This window comes from Toxotes jaculatrix, chromosome 7 (genome assembly GCF_017976425.1).
Source record: "Toxotes jaculatrix isolate fToxJac2 chromosome 7, fToxJac2.pri, whole genome shotgun sequence".
In the NCBI taxonomy this organism is placed as follows: domain Eukaryota; kingdom Metazoa; phylum Chordata; class Actinopteri; family Toxotidae; genus Toxotes; species Toxotes jaculatrix.
In genome coordinates, this window is record NC_054400.1 from 11511303 (window position 1) to 11534176 (window position 22874).

At 39.5% G+C, this 22874-nt stretch overlaps 1 protein-coding gene across 1 annotated transcript in view; it reads right to left on the reverse strand.

Moving 5' to 3' along the window:
- grid2 (glutamate receptor, ionotropic, delta 2) overlaps nucleotides 1–22874 on the reverse strand; it is a 438282-nt gene that overhangs the window by 137854 nt on the left and 277554 nt on the right. Inside the window, exon 5 of the mRNA XM_041042607.1 lies at nucleotides 7144–7197. Within this exon, the coding sequence (XP_040898541.1) occupies nucleotides 7144–7197 (54 nt within the window). The remainder of the gene's footprint in view (nucleotides 1–7143; nucleotides 7198–22874) is intronic.

The window sequence follows — 22874 nt, forward strand, 5'->3', positions numbered from 1 at the left end:
TTGAGTATTTTAAATAAGGCACGTCAGATTTGAGATTCAAACATGCACACTGACATTTCAAAGATTGCTCTTCCTACACTTTATTGCTCTGCTCTGTCAAATTCAATGTAAATTTCTCGAAATACCGTAAATCAGCTGAGATTTCTGGATCTAAAATTGATTTAAATTATTAATAAAAGTTAAAAACAGAATAAAGGGGTATTTTTGCCTTGAAGAAGATAATTTAACAAGTTTAACCTTGTATGAATGGTTGTGCCCAGAAGTATCTACTTCCTAAACAGTCCAAGTAAGGATCTATTTGCTGGCTTTTGGGGCTAAAACGTGGCAAAACTCCCAAACAGTTGCCTACATAAAAACCCTGAAGGAGACTGAATTACAAAGCCAACAAAAAAAAGATGAAGTACAAAGAGAAAACGCTGAAAATTGCTAAAAAGGCAGATCTTTGGGCCAAAAGAGAATTAAGATTCACAGCGGGCAGTCAAGGGCATGCAAAGAAACATCAGCAGGCAAGAATTATCCAGAGTGCCCCACTCAAAGGATTTAAACTCAGACAAATACAGATGCAACCAATGCACAGGCATACAAACACACACACACACTGAAACTTAAAAGGAAAAGATAATTTTGAGATTTGTCCTCTCAACAGGCACTTGTCCATCTTTCGTCTTTTGTCTTGTTCTGTTTGCCTCTTCGTCTCTGTGTCTCTGGGGACAGACTAAAAAGATTTCACCCAGTATGACTTTCAGTGGTGGCATGCTCTAAAAGCTGTTAGCCTTTTAACAGCTGACACTAAATGACTGTGACATGTATATATATACACACACACACAGATACTGACATGAAGAAAAACATGAAATCACACATGCTCTCACATACTGCATACCACCACACAGGGTCCTGTGAGTGAGAAGGTACTGGTGGAGTTAACATACACCAAATATTTTCAAATCAGTCCTTTTTATCATAGGTTTACCATCTCCCATGAATTCTGTCAGACCACTTACTGATAACTTTTCATGGGCTTCTTTCATCAATACGTTAAAATAAGACCAAACTAAAACTCCTCTGAACTCTCTGTTAATATAAACAGCTTGGTTCAGTAAAATCTGGTTTATAAAAAAATTAAACCATGAATAAATAAAATGAAAACACTGTATTTGACATTCAAAGTAAGCATGAATAATAATAATAATTACTGCTGATTGCCTAATTAAGGGCTTGAAAAAATGTATCATCACGCTCACTAAACATCCTATTCACCTAGTTTTCAAAAACCTCTTTAATAATTCAGTCCTAATCAACACTTGAACAAAGGTAGCATTATTGTTAATCAGTTCTCATTAATCAAAATTCTCCTGTAAGCTGAACGTTCGACTACAAAATCATTCGGTCCTGAGGACAGTTGAGGGTGCCCCAAAATTCTGTGTACTAAGTCCAACTACCTGAAACCAGAGGCTTTGGGTAAGTTGTAACCCCCAGAAGGCCCTGAATCTCATATCTGGAGTGAATCATGACTTGTTTACTCCAAAAATGTGAAGTTTTGGTCTGCAGGCATCCCCATCAACCTCAACCCATCACCTCTCTCTGCTTCCCTCCATTCCCCGAGAGCACCAAATCCTCGTCTTTAGTGTTTTATTTGAAGATGAGAGTCAAAAGCAAAAACACATCCCTCATCCTTAGTTCTCCTTGGCACTTCTTCCCTGACCCCTACATTTCATCCTCCACTCTTTCTCTTCTCAGCCCCTCCGCTTCGCCTAGCTTCTCCCCTGGAGACACCAAATCCCCCCTCTCTCTTCTTATCTCCAGATGAGCTGGAAAAAAAAAGATGTTTTTTTTTTTTTTTTTTTTAATTTATGATCTGACCCTTTCTGCCCCCTCCTACTTCCCTGCCCAGCCTCTCAGCTCCTCCCAGTTCGCCCCCTGTCTCCGAGCACACTAAATCCCTGTTTTTCTTTCATTCAAAAGTTCAAAGTTTTGAGAAACAAAACAAAACAAATCCAGACAAAAACACATTTAATTTCATTTGACCTCTCTTTCCTCTCCACCTTGAACAATTTCCCTCAACAGCCCCCAATTTTCTACTCTCGCTCTTCACCCTCTCATTTCTGTGGTTCTTCCAAATGTTTTAGGACATTTACTAATGTCCTTAAAACAAAAATAGGAAAAAGGGCATGCAAAAGACTGAGTGCAGCAATGCCTGAGCAACAAAGGGAAAGAACCTGGTGATGTAGGTGACTCTAACTGCTTCTAGAAGTGGGCAGTGTGATCTCTATCTCTTTTAGACTCAAATGTAGAATATGGAAATACAAAAAAAACAAAAAACAATTCAGCCAGTTGTTGACCAACAGCAGCAATCTTATATATTTTGTGAACAAGTTTTGGCTCAGGGTCTTCTTCAGTGTGATTTACTCGGGCTCAAATCCATCAAAACTTGGCGTGTCTTTCCAATCTCAAATATGAAATGGAGAAATGGGATACAGCAAAGGTGGGTATAGTAAGATGATAAAAACAGAGTGTGACAAAAGTGAAACAGAGTGCAAACATGAAATGTTAAAGAAAACATGATGAGTGAGAACCATTGCGAGACATATGCAGTGAGACATTACACTGAGATGGCAATGGATTAGAGAGTCGGTGGAAAAAGCAATATAAAGCTCTGTTGTTGCAGTTCAAGACTGTTTTGGAGTTGGGACTGTTTGAGTTGGGAGACAAAATTGTGATCAAAAAGTTTCTGATTTAGATTCCTAGACCAAGCAGAGAAATCTGGATAGGAGAAGTGTCACACTTGCCTTGAACAAGACACAAAATATCCAACAGCTCCAGGGGACCCGCTTAGCAACAACAGTAGTCTTAGATGGAAGTAGTCATACTGGGCAACTTCCAGCTGTGCACAGAGTGTGCACAACTGTTAACTTGTTCTCCTTCTGCAAGCACTTCTTTAGCTGTAAATAAGAATGTTCTTTAACTTAGCTAAGGTCGCAGCCTAAAATGATTATAACTTCTTCAATTTGTTTCCAAGAACAATGATTCACTTTGACCACTAGACATTTTTATAGTTTGGATGGACACAATGCTTTTTGATTTCTTCAACCAGAGGTTTCTGGAATGTTAAAAAAACCACATAATCCTCAATTATATTCAACACAAACCATGTCTCCTAGAAATTGCATTTCTATACAACTAAAGTGTTCTGCAGGAAATACAATCACTGGTTTGATTATGTTTTTGAATGAATGAAGCTCTACATTTGTTAACAGCAAAGGACAAGGCAAGAGATGGTTGGAGTGGATGGAAGATGTACAAAGCGCACGACTGTCACACCAGAGAATGGGGTCCACATCCAGAGTCATGTCTATGGTGAGGTTTAGGCAACAAAGGCCCTTTGGTCAAGGTTAGGGACAGATTGCGGTTTTGGTTAAATTTAAAATGGTGTGTCTAACATCACTATGACCTTCTGTATTAAACCAGACCACACTTTTTTCCTAATCTTAACCGAAGGTTGTGAGCACCTAAACATAACCATAAAAAAGTTTTATAATGCTATAGTGACTACAAATGAATATTCTACCGCAAGATCATATATTTTAGCAGAAAATAAATACGCTGTCTGTAAACACTTTACTGATGCATTCAGTATCAACATATCTGGGAAAATACATAAAATGAACAACATGCCCTCCTTATGTTATATAATCCGGGTGCAATTATGTTTCATTTAAAAGGTATCTGCTGTTGTAGTTTAGCTGTATAGAAACGCCATTTTAGGAAACAGGGTTATCAAAGCAAGAAAATCCCCAAAATTTCAGTTACATGGCTTTCATAGGATATCAAGCAGTTAAGAGGCAAAATGACAGAAAAGCCTAATCTCGTCTCATCTCATTACCATGCACTTGTTCCCTTGAGAGACAGAAAGGCAGAAGTGAATGGAGAGAAACAGAATGATGAAAAAAAGAGTGAGAACGGCAACAGCAAAAAAATCAAGAAAGATAGCATGGCAGAAGGTGAAAGACTATGAAGAGAATCAGAATGACTAAGGTCAATAGTGGAGTTATCCTCCAAACTTAAGAGAAAGACAAAGAGAGACAAATGAGTAGCCATGAGTGCCCCTTATTATTTCTCTTCCTCATCGTCATCCTCTCATCCTGAGCAGAACGAAGGAGATGGGGAGAGGAGGGATGATCAATTATGAACTGTGAACTCCCCCTCAGTGGGGCTGTCTGACTGCTGGCTGTAGATAAAGCAGAGTTATGACAACCATACAGTGCCCCCTCATCCATAATAAACCACAGGGAGGGAGAGCACTTTTACACATAGGAATATTCATTCTCCAAAGAACCAGTACTAGAAGACATTATGTATGACAAAATATTGTAGCCGCTCATCCATTTTAAACACTCTGCTAGAGGACTTTACATAGCCCATGGTAGGAATATTGTGTCTCCATCAGAACAATGTGTGACTAAATTTCAGTCTTGATAAGCAGAATTAGGCCATCGTATCATTTAAAAGTTATGCATGAAGCTTTTCTTTAAATTATTTGAAGGCATTTATGATTTTTAATACAGTTAAGAGTGAGAGGGAGGGATGGAAAGGAAAAGGAGTCTTAGTCTCCTTTAAGCTCTCATTGCTCTGCCAACCTTTCTTCACTTTGCTGTTTTCTGTCCTTCATCTCCCTTTCTCCTTCTCCTCATCACTATCCAGGAGATCAGACTGGGCCACATTTGCTTTCCCAAATCTTTCCTCTCTCAAAATAATCTACAATTCTGCTTGCAAACATCAGAGTGAGAACGGCTGGGTTGAATATCAGTGACTAGCTGTCTAATTTTAGTTTGCTAAATTAGCAGTGTTTGTTTACCTGTCTGCATGTGCAGCTCATGCAGCTATCACACATATAGCCCACTGCTCTGCTTAGCAACTTAGATGACAGTGAAAGCAAATATAGGTTGTGTAATGAAATATGGAAAGAGATACAGTATCTGAGCGCCAACTGGAATGTCTATACTTCCAGAATGTGTCATAGCATGTGCACACACAGCACGAGACGAGAGAGATAACCCAATTTGGTCTCCTCTCATCACGCTCATATTGCTCTACTGATTCTTGCTATATTTTAAATGACAACGTAAACTGTGGCATGAGATTTGTCTGACAAGTATGGGAGTGAGAGACAGACTGTGAGATCATCATGCCAAAAACATGAGAGCTGTCAGCCCTTTAGCGGAAAGGAGCCAAAGTGCTGAATTCAGAGCTTCACTTGGTGTGTGACCTGGCATTTTATATACTTTGCATGGTTTTTCATCTATACCTATTATAAGAGTACTTCAATGATATTCCGCCATTGCTAAAACACTAACAACTGAGGGAGTATTGGACTGCCAGATAGCATTTCACCATTGATTCCTCAAAGGCAGCAGGTACAAAATGTTACAGGCCACATGCTGCTAGACATGCACGAAGGCTGCAGAATGACATGTTAAGCCTCTCAGGAAGCTCGGCAAAGAGCAGGTTGCTGCCAGGAAGCCTGGAGAGTGTTAGACAATACCAGATGCTTGACAGGATGTACCGAATACGGAGGCAGTCTATTAGACAGCTAGATGTGACTTTAGCCTACCAGACAGTTGGGTAATGATAGAATGCTCAGTAGGCTGCTTGACATTGCAATCTGCCAAACAAAGTGTTCAAAGCCAGTCTGTCAGAAAGAACACTTTTTTTCTAAGTGAAAGTCTCAAGTGTTACATTGTGAAAACACATCTATTTCAATTAGCAGAGGAGAACCATTTAAGTGGAATGACAGTTCCTCTGTGAAGTCAGGGACTACAGAGTGGTTGTTTTCAACAGATCTCTCCACATTTTTACCTCTGATGAAATGCAAAAATGCCACCATCTTCATTAAAGTGCAGGGGCGAGGTTCACTCTGTTCCCTCGCTCCCTCAAAGTATTAGCATTTGAGAAAATGCAAAAACAATACTGAGAGGTTGTCTGAGGTACTTAGGGGGGTTGTGACAATGTTACTGCAGCCTCTCATCTATAACAAATATGGATAAATCTAAACCTTCATATAGCAAGACTAACATTTTAAAAGCGAACATCAGAACAAAATATTTGGCTATTCCTGTAGCATTAATGGATATAATACATACTAACATTTGTTTCAAACAGGAATACTTTCTTTGCAAAACTGAGCAAGCAATAGGACTGCTGAGCTTTGTAGCATTTAGTAGTATTATTGTAGTTGAAGGCTATGACTTGAAAATGGAACAGAGAGCGAAATTAGATATTCAATTGTTCCTTCAGTGAATCTTTTTGCTCTTCCTGCAATACATCTGCTTGTGTATATGGTTGTGCTTGTGCACCAGCTCTTGTGCGTGAGAGTGTGTGGCAGTTTGGACCCCCTGATGTGCCCTGCCAGTTCACTGCAAGGCCTAAGGCTACCAAGGCACACTGCATTAGCTATCAGTGTACATACTAATCCAAACATACACACATATACACACACTCACAAATGGAGCTGATCCTGATGGTTAAAAGGCACTTCTCAGGAAGCAAGATCAAAGATGTATTCCTATTCAAAACTGAAAAAAAATTAGGACTAACGGTCATTCTGATCAATGATTGATGAGAGAAAACTCACAGGACAAAAAAACTGTACTCTGAGGAATAGGAGAGTGACTTTGTGGACTCAGTCAGAGCTTGTTTGTTCTCATTAATCCAGAAAGCTCTCCTTATTTAAGTAGTGATGCTGATTTTAAACTGGGGAATATATGCTCATCCAAAGGAATCCTTTCAAGGTAACCTTTGTCGTCTATGAAAATCTTTTGTTTGTATACCTTGGCTGTATCTTAAGCAGTGAGCATAAAAATATAAAATCTTTACTGTAATGTTTTTGCTTGAGGTGCACAACAGCGGGTGCTCACTAAAATAAACTAAATTGTCCTTGGTCATCAAGTTGTGTGTGGCAGAACTGACGTGAAACAAAAGGAGTCAACAACTTTTTAAGCTCCCCTCTCTCCTTTAAACACCCAGGAGAGCAAAGAGATTAGAGGGTTTCTAGATCTAAAACCATAAATATTCCCAGGATAACTGAGACAATAAGGTGAAGACACACCCAGAACAAGATCCATAAATCATTTCCATGGGACTCACCTCATTAATCAGGATCCAGTGACAATCGAAGGCCACCAGGTTGGTCTCCACCACCTGCAATACCAAAAAAAAAAAAACAAAACAAAACACCAGACTTTAAATGTATGACAGGTTGAAAGATGGGAAGTTAGGATATAATCAGAGCATTTTTTTAATCTTTTAAAGAAAAAGAAATTCCTTATTGTTGCCTTTTAAAGTTGTTTTCTGTCCTGGATAATGTGATTCATGGTTTCTGAAGTGTGAATAATATGGAAAAGAACATTATGGAAATGTGCAAGGCTGAAACCCAGTGTGAAGCTCGGCATAAGTGAGTTGAGAAAACTTATATCAAAGGTGCTCAAGGTATCTGCCAAAAGTCTTATCAAACGCACGCAGAAATGGCACAACTTGCTCGTGTGTGACAAAATACCCACAAACACCCACATAAACACACCCTTAAATCTCAACGTTAGGGCTTTTCTCACTAATTTACACATATTAGACAAACCTCTGAGGAGAATTTACTCTCTTCCTCTGTCTCTGCCTGTCTCTTAATCACACGTGCACACACACACACAAATGCAAATACACTGCATCAAAATAGTATGTTTCAGCACTGGGGGGGAAAGAAAAACCTTATCCATGAATTGTTAAAGGTGTAACTTAAATATTTATGTGTCAACTCTTAACTAGTAACCGCACAATTGTTAAACACTGCAGCAAGGATAGTTTCAAACGGTGCTGCACAGACAGCAAGCTACTCACACACGCAAAAACATCTGGGACTCCAGACACACACCCACAGTACATTTGCACATAAAGTACATTTTTGTTACAAAGTCATCCATTTCCCTTTGTATAGCAGCAGTTGTCTGGATTGAATTGTTGACATCTCTTTATCCATGTTACATCTTCTCCTCGCCTCACCCTTGTGTCTCCGTGTTTTTTTACACCCAACATAAATACAAAAGTGAAGCACATGTTAGGAGAACAGCTACTTCTCAAACTACTGACACCAAGGTGCTCTACTCACACAGTTGGGATGTGATTAAGTTTCATTTATCTGTGTACAATAGGCAGTTTGAGGAGGGATAAGAAGGTATGGCAAAATGACCAAAATGCATTCCCTTTGCTAACCTGCCATCCTCCATGTACATGTAAATGTACGCACAATGTACCGTACCCACAAGGTCACTGAGGTTCAGACCTTGGTATTTTTTTCCAGTGTATGGAATAAAAGTAATGTAATAAAGAATGAATGTAGTGTTGAAGTCAGAGAGACAAGAGGAGATTAGAGAGAGGGAGCAGGTTATGGAAAGTAGAGCGACACAGAAAAGGAGCTGTGAGAAAGAGCACGGCAGACACAAAGGGAAAAGACTCAGAGAGACCGTTTGTTCCAGTGGAGCTCTCTGCTCGTCTCTCTCGTTCTCTAACTCAAACCAAATAGTACTGTCATTTATTATCCACTCTCTTTTTCAGACTGGAACGAGGGTTCAGTCTTGTTACCTTGCTTTTGACTTTCTTCTGTCAGACACACTTCTTTCTACCTCTCACCTCTTTCGTCTCTCATTTTCTCCCTCCCAATCCCACCCGATCCTCTAGTTTTGTTCTCTTATCATTGCTGCTGCCTCACCACTCATCCCATCATCTGTTCTCTCCTTTAATTGCTCACTTCTCACTCTGTGACTGCTCCCGCTCCTCTCCTTCCATCTCTCACCACCCCACTCCCCCTTCCACTCCTGGTGTAAAACTACAGTGCCACTCATATATCATTAGCTATAATTGTCTAGGTCACTATAGCACCATGTGTCATAAAACACTTTTTAGCTGTAAACAAAAGGCAACAGTTGGAGAGGGTGACAGAGCATGGCTAATAGTGGTTTAATCTGCCACAGAGTCTCCATAAAACTTCATCATTATAACACAGACGGATGCCATAAAATACTCTGTCTACAGGAAACATGGTTGCGACACAGGCAAGGAGTAAGGATGGAGGGAGAATGCAAAGTGCAGTGTTTGTCTTATGTTTTTTTCTTTTCTGTCAGCATCTCGTTTCTTCTCTACTTCCACTTTGCCTTGTATGAGAACGCAGCTGAAAAATAAGCAATTAGAGCCACTAGAATACTGGGGGTTATTCATCTTATTTGTCCTCTCATGCTGTTTCTGTCTCTATCTATTGGAACATTGCAAAAACAGACAATGGGCAGTGAAGGAGGGAGAAAGGAAAGAAGAGAGGGGACCCAGGTTTGGCAAGCTCTACTTCTCTTCTTCATTTCTCTACCTGTTTGTTTTTCTGTCTTACTGTCCTTCTCCACATTCCCTTCCCTCGATGCTCATTAAGCATTTAGTAAATAATCACATGGAATTATGGGAAAATCTTTGACTTTTTAAACATGCAAATGCAAAAATTTGCCTGTGTGCAGCTCAATTTGCAACTGTATGTAAAATAACATCAATAAATATATGATGATGTGTGTTTGTTTGTATGCAAGTGCCAATGAATGTGAATGTTTCTGCTTCTCCCATTATGACCTCCCTCTGGCAGCCGTCTGGACAGATGTTTCAAACTAATTAGCGAAAGGGCAGACTCCTAACACTAGACATGACTCCTCAGGGGTTGGAACTGTTCAATACACTCACACACATACACATACACACACACACCCACACAAGCACAAACAACAAATACTGCTGATAGCACCCAAAACTGCCATGGTTGTGTGCATGTGTGTGTGTATTTGTCTATACACAAAAACGACCAAACTACAGAAGCCCTGTTTACAACTGAGTGCCAACATTGCAGGTAGGTAGGAGTCACCTGGGCATTGCTCCCTTAGTGCTGCCACACAGATCCTTCTGACCTCTCTGACCGGCTCCACAAAAGCTTCATTTCTGCTCAGTTCTCACTCTCTGAAGTCAGAAGATCACACAAACACCAGCTCTACCATCCGGGGACAAATCCAATCACTCAGTGTCAATATAAGTAAGCCTTTTCTCAAAGTCTAAAAGCTGACAGAGAGAACTAGGACTGATCTGCAACATCATACCACCGTGCAACCCAGTCTCGTATGTGCTTTATCGAGTGGCCACGATACAGCCAAACACCATTTTGATCCTGTAATGACCTCCGTCCACCTGTCACTCCTGAAGGAGTCCAACAAAGAGAAAATCATTGATTCTGGCAAATGGTTGCTGTTGGCTGACATACAGAGTCAAGGTCTGCTGCTCATACCGAGGTCTGACTTTACAAAACAACAATATTACACATATATAGTTTACAGTATATTCATTCAGTATATACATTTATATTTTGAGTCTCCATGTGTAAGAGGGTAAAAAATATTAATGCAAGGCAGATTTTGCCTAAGTACAGTGTAGGGGAAGATTGGAGAGGGAGAGTGGGCGTTGCTATTGAATAAAGTGCTCTAAATTGAAAATTAGTTGTGTAATTTAATTTCATGCACTATTTGTGATCAAATCAAGCAAATAGCCTACAGCCCACCCTCCAAACTAAGCATATCCAAGCTTCACACTTAAACATTCAAGCGCAAGCTGTGAAAGACACACATGCAAAAGTTACACAGAGACAAACATCTGAAAACATAGAGCACGTACACACACAGATCTGTTTCTACCACTGCAGGCAAGTCACTGATGCATTATTTTCCCAGAGGGGAAAAAAAAAACCTTTTATTTGCTGTGCTATATAGTTATGCATCCATTGATACACTCACAAAAAATTACCATGCGATCAACCCGGTCCATCCAAGCCTTCTTTTTGATTACTATAATTAATTTACATTTTTGTGTTTGCATATGTGAGAGGGGGATAAGGTTGTCTGTGTCTGAGTCTTGGGGTGGAGGAGTACGATTACTGTTATCATCACACACCCTTCATTCCACCTGAATGCAGTAAGACGGAACACAAATATACACTGAAACTAGGATATCATAGTGATGGCAAGAAAGTGGGCATGGAGGAAGAGAGAGGAAGGCAGAGACAGACAGAGATGCTGATTAAAAAAAAAAGCTTGCTGATAAAAAGAGACTTGAAGTAACATGTTTAGTTTACTGTAATACAAAATTGTCTGTAACCAATGTTGTCTTCCTTCATTGCCTTTCATATTGATGAAGTTCCTGTCCTTTCTTATCTCATCTTTGTCTTCTCATTGTGCTGCTCAAAAGCTAAATGAGCCAGTGAGTCAAGAAGTATTTAATAAAACAAGCTTATACTTGTTAGAATAGAAATAGAAAAAAATTTAAATTACATATTTACATTTCATACTATTCATAAGAAAATATACACAGAGTGGATCTCTCAAACAAGGTTTCTGTTTTTTCTGAAATTATATGATGGGGATCAGAGTCAGAATCAAAATTAGAATTTATTAAATCTAAATTATAAACAACTTAATAATCATTGCTGAAATCACTGGATTCACGTGAAAGCTTTCCAATCTATATATTAGTAGAAATGGTAGTTTTCACTTTTTGTTAACTTCCAACCAGCATGTTAGTGCCACTGTCAGTCCCTCTCTACTGTTTCCAAGTCTCTGGACAACTTCGTACAACTCAGTTTTACTTGTTCCCACTTAAGTGTTTCCTCTCATCAATTAGTGAGCGACAGTATGTAACCTCTTTGCACCTTCCTCTTACATTCCCTCGCTCTCTCTTACTTAATCACAGACTCTTTTCCCAGTGGCTAATTTGCATGTCTCAGAAATCTGTTACAAAGCACATTAAAACATTACCACTCCTATTCAAAATAAGGAAAGGAGTTTACTCCCGTCCTCTCACTTCATTTCCATTCACCCCCGTGTCTCCCTTTCATTCTCCCCCTCTCTCACCCTCCCTGTTTATGAATTGAGCATTTAGTGCATGCTAACTGAGGCATTCTCTCCCTGATACATCATAACTGCTGCATGTCACCGCTGCCATTTAGGCTTAATGTCACTCGCCTCACTCATGCTACTCCCACAGTGCACCTTATGCATGTTTGATTGTGTGTGTCTTTATGTCAAGTATGTGTGTGCATGTGTGTGCATACTTGTGTATTAAAAAGAAACAATGTCAAGCAGAGGGCGGCACATTATGACATTGCTTTGCTCTATGGATTTACACACTTGGCAGACTGGTGGAGTGCACGTAGGCAAACACACACGCATAAACAGGCACTCCATTGGCATGCATTGCGTTAGCACACTTGCTGCTAAGATGGCTAATCTCAAGCTTTTTGTTTGTTCTTCCACAGCTATGATTAAACAAACACAAATGTGTATATCGCACCTCATGCACTCACATACTTCATCATGAAAATAGATTACATGATACCTTCTTGTCATGTAGAAACATACTCAACATACATACTCTGGGATATCACAGCTATGGCAGAAGGAGAGAAAACTAATGTTTGATAGGCTCTTTAGAAAATAATGTAGTGTTGTGTGATTTGTTAACACATGGACACATAAGGATAAGTGGAGCATTGGTAAATCTCACAGAAACCATGGAGTGTACATCCTGCCCATAGACCACCGACTAACACACAGCAAACACAGACAGCCAAGAATAAACAGTAAATATCGCGTGTAATTTTCAAGACATCTGTGTGTCTTGTCTGCATTACGTTCACATGGCTTCAGAATACTTTCAGTTGTAAAAGTGACACTAGGCCTCTTGTCTTGGAAAATTCTAAAAAGAAAAGAAAAACATAATGGTGGAGGGAAACTTAAGTAAATGATAAATCTAATATAATATAACGGGGCCACTCAGGCATAAAAGGCAGGCACTCCTGGTTGTGTAGAGTAATGGCATACATTTTGATGAAAGCGCGCAGTGATTGAGTTGGACAAATGGCATATGATTAATAAATCCATTAAAAAATCGACAAACTCGATGTGCTCACAAAGATTTTTGGTCTTAAAAAATAAAATGATGAAAGGTCTCCTGTGGAGATTCTGACCACATGAATGTCACAAATACGGTATTGGCGTATTATACATTTCTGCCATTTGCAGAGGACCATGATTATCAAGTCAAAATTTTTCCCCGTCAGAGTCACATCCTAGTGTGTTTTTCGAGGCATCTTGTGGCTATAAAATGAACATTTCACTCTCCAAGATAAATAAAAATAAAAAAAAGTCACTGAAGCAATGTTTCTCCCGCCTGCAGAAGCTACAGGCCTGATGGTGCAGTCTGCTGAGATGTACTGGCTGTCAATAGAGGAAGCACTGGCAGACTATTTTATTCATTTCTTGATATGGAGGTGTTTGGTTGACCCCCTTCTTCACCTCAGCTCACGGTGGCAGAGGGGCATGGCAGTAGGAGAAGAAAGCAAAAGCCAAACAGTGAAAAGTGTAAATATATTTATAAGCAAAACTGTTTGTTTATAGTGAAAGCGTTGTATTTAAAATCTAAGAGAGCTGAAAAAGAGCAACTTTTAAATATGGCGTTAAAAGTATGTAAAAAGGGATATTTCTTCAGGAAACCAAGGGCAATGTAATGAAGTCTTGGATGCATTGGACCATACCATGACATGAGCCAGAGGGGTGTAAAAGGCCTGTGTGATTTCTCCCAAAACTAATGACTCTAAATCACTACCATTACTGTCTGTTTAATTAGTCTGATCCAACCGTGGTCACACACCAATGATCTGCAAAGTCTATAAAGGTTGTGCTTGTATGCTGGTGGGGGAAAAGAGAAGGAGAGATATTGAATAATGCAGATTGTGTCTGTGTGTCTGTGTTAATCTATGTGTGTTTTTTAGTGATTGCCTAAGAACAGTCTCTTTGTAAACCCCATTTGACAAGGTCTCTTACTCTTTCTCTCTCTCCCTCTGTCTCCACACACATGCACACATGCGCGCGCACACACACACAAACACACAACACCAACGGAGAGCTGTCACACGCAACAAAAGCCACCAAACCTCATCTTGACAAGGTCTTGGCCTGCTCACCAACCCACCACACACACCATCGCCATTATTGATCAATCCCTCACTTTCTGATGAAAACAAGGGGGGAAAAGAGCAGCAGAGTCATTCACTTTTTTTTTGTCCTTTCCGCAGACAATTCTCAGCAGCTATAAGTTTCTCTCTCTCTCCCTCTACTGCTCTCTCTGTCTCCTTTCTTTCTCTTTCTGACATATAATATAATGCTAGGACAGCGAAGGTCTTTGATAGTATGTGTTGTGATGTCAAAGGGTAACAGGGCCAACATGCAAGACATCCATCATCCTTAAACTCTGTGTGTGTGTGTGTATGTGTTTCTAAGTGTGTCTATGTGTGTATGCAGAAGCACACACGACTTTGTGGGTATGTATGTGCAAGTCGGTCTTTCAGTTTATTGATTAGACCATAGATGGGAGCACTGCCATGTCCATAGAGAGAATGTATAACACACACACACACACACACACACACACACACACACACACACACATAAAAGGATGCACATACAACTGCATACATACACCACAACCAGTTCCCGCAAATATGACAATATTCAACCTGACATTTAGATATGAACAGATCAATGGCTGGAACAAATAGAATAAGCTGTCTTAATAGGTCTAAGGCAAACAGTGTGTGTGTGTGTGTATTTGTGTGGGATTGTGTGAGTATGTTTGTGTGCATGTGTGTGTGTATGTTCTTTAATTGATTTACTAACTGATTTTTCCAGTTCAAAAGGGGGATAGGGGACTTTTTTCATTTCACACATTTACTATGCATGTCCATAACCCATATTGAACATCCATATATCCATCAATTGACAGTTGGAATCTTGCTAATACAACAATCTAGATTCAGCTCACATATTCTTTACCATTTACACAGGGTGTTGTTTGTAATCATTTTACTATTCTTTACAATCACGGGACTTGACTGTACATGTAATAAAGGTATGCCACGCTGCCAGGCCAAAAGGGGCTTTTAATGGTTGTCACTACAAATACATATAAACATCACTGACTGGGTCACATAAATTAATGATCAAAGGTGAACCTTGATCTTTAATTTTTTAAAGGTGTTCCCATTAATGGAGATGGCTGAACATAATTTTGCAGTTACATGATGATGATGATGATAATTGTGACGGTGACAATGAGAAAAAGGTTTTTGTATGCAGGGCAATTAAAGCTGGTTTAGAAATACAATTGCTGCAAAATAGTATCCTATCTGTCAACAAAACAACTTTTTGGTTGGCAGGCCTCTAATAAGTTAACGTTAACCAAACAGGATAAACACTACGTTTTAAAATAACTGATTGTGACACTGCATGCAATGAATTCGTAACCCCCTACCATCTCTAACTAAATACATCTGTCCCTGTAAATTTTATTTGAGAAATACTCTGCCCCCCTACTTCACAAAAATTCACTGGGGTTACAACAGTAAAATGTTTAATGAGACTCTGTACACTTTAGTTATTTTAAACATCCAAGCACCGGCCAGTAATTCCACGTAATGTTGTTTACTCTTCTTGATGCAATATCAATATAAGTTTAAAGGTAGAATTTGAGCCAAAAGAACAGACAATCATCTCCAGATTACAGGCTTTTATTGGCTTGTGTAAAATGTTTTATTATTTACGACAACTGCAGCAACAACAAAAATGCCCAGCATTGGCTCAGTTGCCCAACTGACGTGAGGTCATGTCAGTGAAGAGAAAAACAGGCCAGAGGAGAGCAGAACACAGGTGAATTAAAAGATTAACCCGTGTTCTAAAATGTTTGAACCCATACCAACTGAAATTGCCTATGGCAAGGTCAGATAAGAGTACTGAAAGGTCGGATGTGTGCATGTTTGTGTGTGTGTGAGAGTGTGAGAGCAAGACAGATGGAGATAGATGGATAGACAGACAGGGAGAAAGAGGTTTATATACACTTGTGTGTACACGCTTGTGTGTCTGTGATAGAGAGGGAGAATGAGCGTGTGCGCACCTGTGTGTGTGTCGACCAAGCTGCTGAAGTGTTCCTGCAAGCCAGCTCGACTTCTCCAGGTTGACTAATCTTTGACCCAATATAAAATGATTCCTCTACCTCTTTTCATCTGTCTGCAGTCCATCTTTCCATCTGTCACTTCCACTACCCCTCTCCCTGACTGCACTATATGAAAAGTACACCGTAGGTCAGTTGTTCATGACACCAGATATAGGTTTATCTTCACAAGAGTCAATCATGCAAGAAAACACACACACTGTGCATGAACACAGGAAAGTAAACAGTCTTCGGTCTGTCTGAGGTATAAACTTACACACTGTACTGTGCATACACACAGAATTTTACCAGATACATTAATTACGGTTTCTTTTTTCTTTTTTTTTAAACTGAGGTCTGAGACAATTTTGCAACCTGAGGACTGAAAGCAATTTTACAACAGGAAGAGGGCAGAAATGCACACACAAAACGACAAAGTCACAAAGCCCACATGTCCCTGCTGGTAGATAATAAGGACAAGAAATAAATGTTAAGGCTTTTAATCAACAGCAAGAGTGTATTTATACAGCTGTTTGTTAGTGTTAAAAAAGAACATCAAAGGAACAACAGAGCGATATCTTAACACTCTGAATCTTAACACTGAAAATGCCTAAAAACAAGCAAAGCACACAGCAATTTTATCTGTTTTCTCAGCATTTATAGTAGCAAAATGATTTATAATAGCAGCAAACTTCTTCACTACCATGAAGAACACCTGTCAGCTGAGTCAGGTCAAAGGATATCTCGTATTACCTAATTTAAGCTGCTATTTAACAGTGCAGTTCGTTATTTCAAATTCTTGCTAGAATAAGTTTTCATTTCACAGAAATTGTGCCTGGAGGTTTGTTGAACATTCAGCCACGGAACACGCGGTTTGGAGCCTAGGAGTATTAGAATTTACAGTTTTTGCATATGGGGTCAGTGTGAGTCATATTCCTGCAAAGGGTGAATTAGTAAGCAGTGTTGGCGTAAGAACTTCACAACATGAGATTAAGCATGTACCACTGGGATGAGAGAGAGAAGTAATATTACTGTCACAGGATGAAGGGTTGGTGTGTGAATGAGTGAGCAATAAAGGGAATAACCAGCTGTATATGGTGAAGAGTAGCAGATGTTATGGTCCTCAATTACACATCTGATCTGGCCACCAGGGGTTGAAGCATATGCTAAAGTTGTCAGCCGGAGGAGCTGACCCCACTGTGCACTCTTGTTTTACAGGTAAATCTGGGGGTTGATGTAATTTAGGTCATTTTAAACCATTTTAATTAAGAAATTATTATTTCCATAGCTTCGGATGATGAAAAGACTTTACATTATAATGTTATAAAACTATCTACTGTCTTAGATATTCTGCAAGGGAGTGCTCTCAGCCGTGAAATTAAGATACTAATTACATATTTAATGAATTCAATTCAAAATTAAATGACCTCCAGATATTGTTCTATTGTTAAGATAGGTTTGATATTTCTGCGATAAATGTCATGTGCCTATATCACCTTGATTAAACTGAAAAGCATCATATACAGAATCACTTTTGCATTACTGAGATATCAAGTAGACACTTTGCAGCAAATTACACTTTCCAAAGGAAGTAACAACTTAAAGGTATGTGCAATTTTTTTCTAAAATGAAGCATTGAGAGAGAAGAAGAAAGAAGTGCCGAAGTACAATATTGCATCATATTGGACATACTAAGGGTGAAAGGCACTTCTGAGTCATCAAAATAATTGTGTGTCAAACGGTGCAGTCTTATACAAATACCATTTGATTACAATTTAAAGTGGAGACAAACATTTTGTCTTGACTAACAACTTTGCTCTAGGGCTTGTATTTCTCCAAGTATCTTAGAGTTAAAGATTGGTCCTTCGAGGTCCAAAAAGCTTTCAATCAGTTTTCTTAAACTAGGGCAATCATCCCATCTCCTTCATTTAGGAAAGCTGCAGAGCTGTGCTAATCTTTTATCAGGTCCCAGTAGGTGGCCAATCATGATACACATGCAAACACTCTCTAGAAGGCATGGACACATTGTAAAAATAAAATCTGGCTTGATGGCCACTGATGAACACTCAATTGTGGTCAAAATCTGTCAAGGAAATTATTTTAGCCTTTACCGTTGTTATACATCTAATGACATTAAGTTGAATCTACAGCATGCCAACTGAGACAAACAAAGGAGATGCCATCAGTAATTTCAATTACATTCATTCACAAAAGAGTACAACCTTGCTGAGAGCATGCAAGATGCTTCATAAGTAAGTTAACACAACTCAGACACAAAATGCCTCCTGTAAAAAGGAAGCTATGGGGCACCATGACCTAAAATCAAAGCAAAGCTGAGATAATAGATCAACTCACCCTAAAGACAGATTGCATCTTCTGCCGTCTCAATTATAAAATCATTTTATTCCTCTATTTCCTGCTGGGTCCTGTGGTGGGGAGACTATTTGACCCTGAGCCTGACCCTATTACCAGGACCAGAGAGAAGGAGATAACATGACAGTCTGCAAGTTGGCAAGCATGTGTTCAAAGTGTATTATTTGTGTGTCTGTGCATCTGAGAGAAAAAGAGAGACAAACAAATCCTCAAGTGCATTTAGAAGAGAAATATCCACGCACCACCAAATAGTCTGAGGAGAAGACAACAGTAAATAATAGGAACAGGCGGAAAAAAAAAAAAGGGGGGCAAAGGGGAAGTGAACAAAGAAAAAGAAGATATAAAAGAAAGAGGTGAGATGAAAAATTAGAGCAAAAGGCAGCAGTGAACAGACCATCTGTCCAAGAATTATGCCTTTCCTTCTGGGTTAATCAGTAACAAAGCTTGTGGCACCAGCATTTGACATGCAATTCCAACCCTTCTCTTAGACCAATCAGTAATTCTGAAAATGTGGGGAAAAAAAAAAAGCATGGAAATGAAACTGCTCTGCAAGATAGTTCAAAATGCAACCCGAGTTCTCTCAAATATCCTACATGATGGACAAGCTAATCAATAAAGCAAGAAATGAATGGGTGAGTTTTACCAAAAAATCAAAGAACATACACGCCACTCAAAAAAATACACTCATCAAACCTGTACAAATATACACACTGGTGCACACACACACACACACACACACACAGCAGGTTGGAGTGTTTGGAAATTGGACTCTGTATGTGTGTGTTTTTTCTTAATACAGCATAGCAGAGAGCTGTCAGTTTTCATCATGATACAGTATTCAGTTCCAGCTACAGTCAGCAAGATTCAAAGGGATTATACAGTATGATACTTCAATTGAACCATCAAAACTGCCATGTGCAAAAATGAAACATAAAATGAACACTGTTAGGGAAAAGGTTGCCTCCATAGTTACAAAGAACTCAAAATTGACTGTTGATACAGACAAAGCAAAGCATTGTCTCTGGTGTAGAAGTCACACACTTTGTCAGTAATCTGCCCCAACCTCCTCACTAAAAAGTTTTTGTATAACCAAGTTACACTAATTTCATTCATTATTCATTTCAATTTCATTACTTATTTCTACCTAGAATTTACATGATGTGGTGCACGAGTCATGACCATTTTACTACACAAAATTACATAAAACTTGCCTATACAAAATATAAAAAATATAGTAACCACAAGACAACACCTTTCAATTACGGTACACAGATGGCATTCAGACCTCGACTGATTCCCTTGAATTTTTCACTCTTCAGTTATCTGTATCTGCCAGTGGGGTTTGTAAGGACAATATGCGTGCTCTGTGCAAGAACCAAAAACAAACAGAAAGCATTCCACAAGAGTGTAGATGTCAGATACTCTTCTTAAAAGTCACTGTGCTGTTTGTTGCCATTCAGCCATCCACAGTAAGTGGCTTTTGGAAAAGAAAGCTTTTTGTTTTATTGTCAGCTGGTGGCAAGGTACTGTACTTACAGAAACTCTGTAGTTTCTATTGAAACATCCCATGCTTTTAACTTTTTCTATTTCTGGGTTATACCTGGGTCCCCAATCCACAATCATTTCCTCATTTGTCCTTCTTCACTGCACACATTCTCTGCCTGCACGTTTCCCTCTCACAAACTGTCCTTTTTTACTTCTGATTTCACTGTGCTTCATCTCCCTCTTTGTCTTCCTCCTTCCAATCTCCCCCTCTTTCCCCCAAGACAATTCCAATTTCACATCTAATACATCTTCAATAGCATAAATCCCTTTAGGAACTCAGTACAGGAATTACCAGAGGAGGCAACAGCCCAAAACATGTTTCATAATCGAAGCAGCGGAAGTATAAGGAGGAAAGGAAGGATGAAGGGAAGGCATTTAATTTTTTCATCTCACTTACTCCATTGTTTCCCTCTAAACATCGCACACTCACCTCTGTTACCCATCGACATGAATAATGTATAGTATTGTTGTGCTTGTAGGTAGATGAGTGTCATCATTTGATGTAATGATCTGTGGCCTGTACTGAGATCCACACTGGAATTAAAACAGGTTTTTGTGTGTGTGTGTGTGTGTGTGTGTGTGTGTGTGTGTGTGTGTGTGTGTGTGTGTGTGTGTGTGTGTGCGCGCACGCATGAGGGTGAAGGTAGATAAATTGATAAAGGCAAGATAAACTTATAAAAATGGAAACATGATAGTGGAAAAGTAGGGAGCTAAAAGATGCTTGTAGGGCATAGAGTGTATGAAGAGTGTGTAGGTGAGGTAAAGTATGTTTGCATGAGTGTGTGTGTTTGTGGATGTGGGTGTTCGAGTATGTGGCAGGGAAACGGGAGAGGAAAGAGAAACAGACAACAGATAAGCACATTGGCAAACTGAAAAAAATGTGTGGTGACAAGATCACATAAACACACAGACATGCACACAGACCTGCACACACACACACACACACACACACACACACACACACACACACACACACAAACAAATCTGTATCATCTCTAAAGTACTTACTGGCATCCCCATTAGTGGCTGTACTAGCGGCAGTCAATAGTGCTAACCTTTCCTGCTCCTTACACACACACACACATACATACGCACACAGACCCACACAAATGACCAACCTTTCAGTCCTTTAGCAGTAATGCTCCATAATCATTGTGCTTCCAGCTCCATGTGCACAGATAAAACCTTAATGTCATCACACATCACACACGCGCACACACACCCTGTTTGTTGAGATAAGAACATAATGCCACCTCTGTCTGGTGATAAAGTTCAAGGAGAGAACTAGAGCCAAGCCCTTGAAGTGTCCTTTTAACTGCATAGGAAAATGGTAGGCAGAGAATCCTATCTCACTCTCTAGGTGTGTCTCTGTATTTTGTGAACACGTGTATTCATATACACTACGAGTATGATGATAACTTCAAAGAGACATGGTCCCTCAGTGGACCCCACAGCAAAAGGAATAGTTTAAATATCAACTTTAGCGCTGCCTAATTAGGACTGTTTGGTCATGGTCAGGGTCAGACTAAGTTCAGATTACACACTATAAGCCCACTAAAGGTCTGGGGACAACTGTGGCTCAGGTGGTAGAACAGGTGTCCAATAAATTGGACCTGAATTGACAGCTTAATTCCTAGTTCGTCTTATCAGAACTGAACCCCAGTTACTCCTGATGGTTATGCTAGTAGTAGTACCAATGGTAGCTCGCTACCATTGGTATATGAGTGTGCATGTGTGTGTGTGAATAGCGGAATGAGAGGCAGGTGTCCTTGTAGAAGACAACAAAAGCAGCATCTTGGCTGTCTCATCACAGCTCAACAGAAAGACTAGCAAGAACAGATTTCTTTTGTCTTCTCTTGCAAGGTTTGGCAACTTCTATGATGTGCGCTGTGACATGGGCCTACAGCAGCAGAGAGAACTGTGCACAACTGTAAACATGGCAAGTGAAAGAGAAATTATGTTGTATTTCATTTCAATGAATGTCTTATCATTTGGATTTGGATTTTACCCTTATACACCACTCACACTATCTTTCAACTGAATGGGAGAGAGAGCCCACCTTCATGAAAGTCATGAAACACACCAAGCTGTGACTGGTCAGGGTCCAACATATTTCTCTTTACTTATTCTGAGAGACATGGTGTCTCTCAGAATAAGTAAAGAGAAATATCTCCTGCAGTGTGATGTCAGCTTTACTGAGAATAAGGGGAAGATCTCTGACATTTTGTTTGATTGACAAGATTCTTCAAATTAATTTTTGGCATTTATCAAGAAATTCTGGTTTAGTTAAGGCACAAAGGAAACATGTTATTTGTCGTATCATCAAATAGAGAGGACACCCCTCCTGTCCATCACAAATTCCACTCGGAGATAAATGGTGGGTTTCAAAAGAAAGTTTTCAGAGACTCCTTGGACCCATCAAGTGAGCGCCCTTCAATGCACTCTCTCCTCAGTACTTTGGCACTTTGACATCATTGGAACTGAAAGTCTTTTCCCTTTTACTTTGCTTTTGGCTCATCTTTGGTTTCTCCTTTATGCTTTTTGTTTTTCAAGATTTATTGTAACTGTTGACCAAGTCTTTTCCCTAGTCTTATTTCATCTCATCTGGACTGGCAATTCCCACAACATTTTTTGAAGTCTTTATTAAGCTGTGTGTCCATTTTGATTTTAATCTAAGACCAGCATAAATTCTTAGGTCAATACCAAACTAAGTAAGCTCAAGTTTTATGGTTTTTGTACTTGAAGTCCAGTCGACCAAATCAAACCAAATTCAAAACCATTTAACAAGTCCAGTTCAAGAAAGTCAGCATAGCAGAACTCTGTTCAATTACAACCACAGTTGACCAAGAAACAGC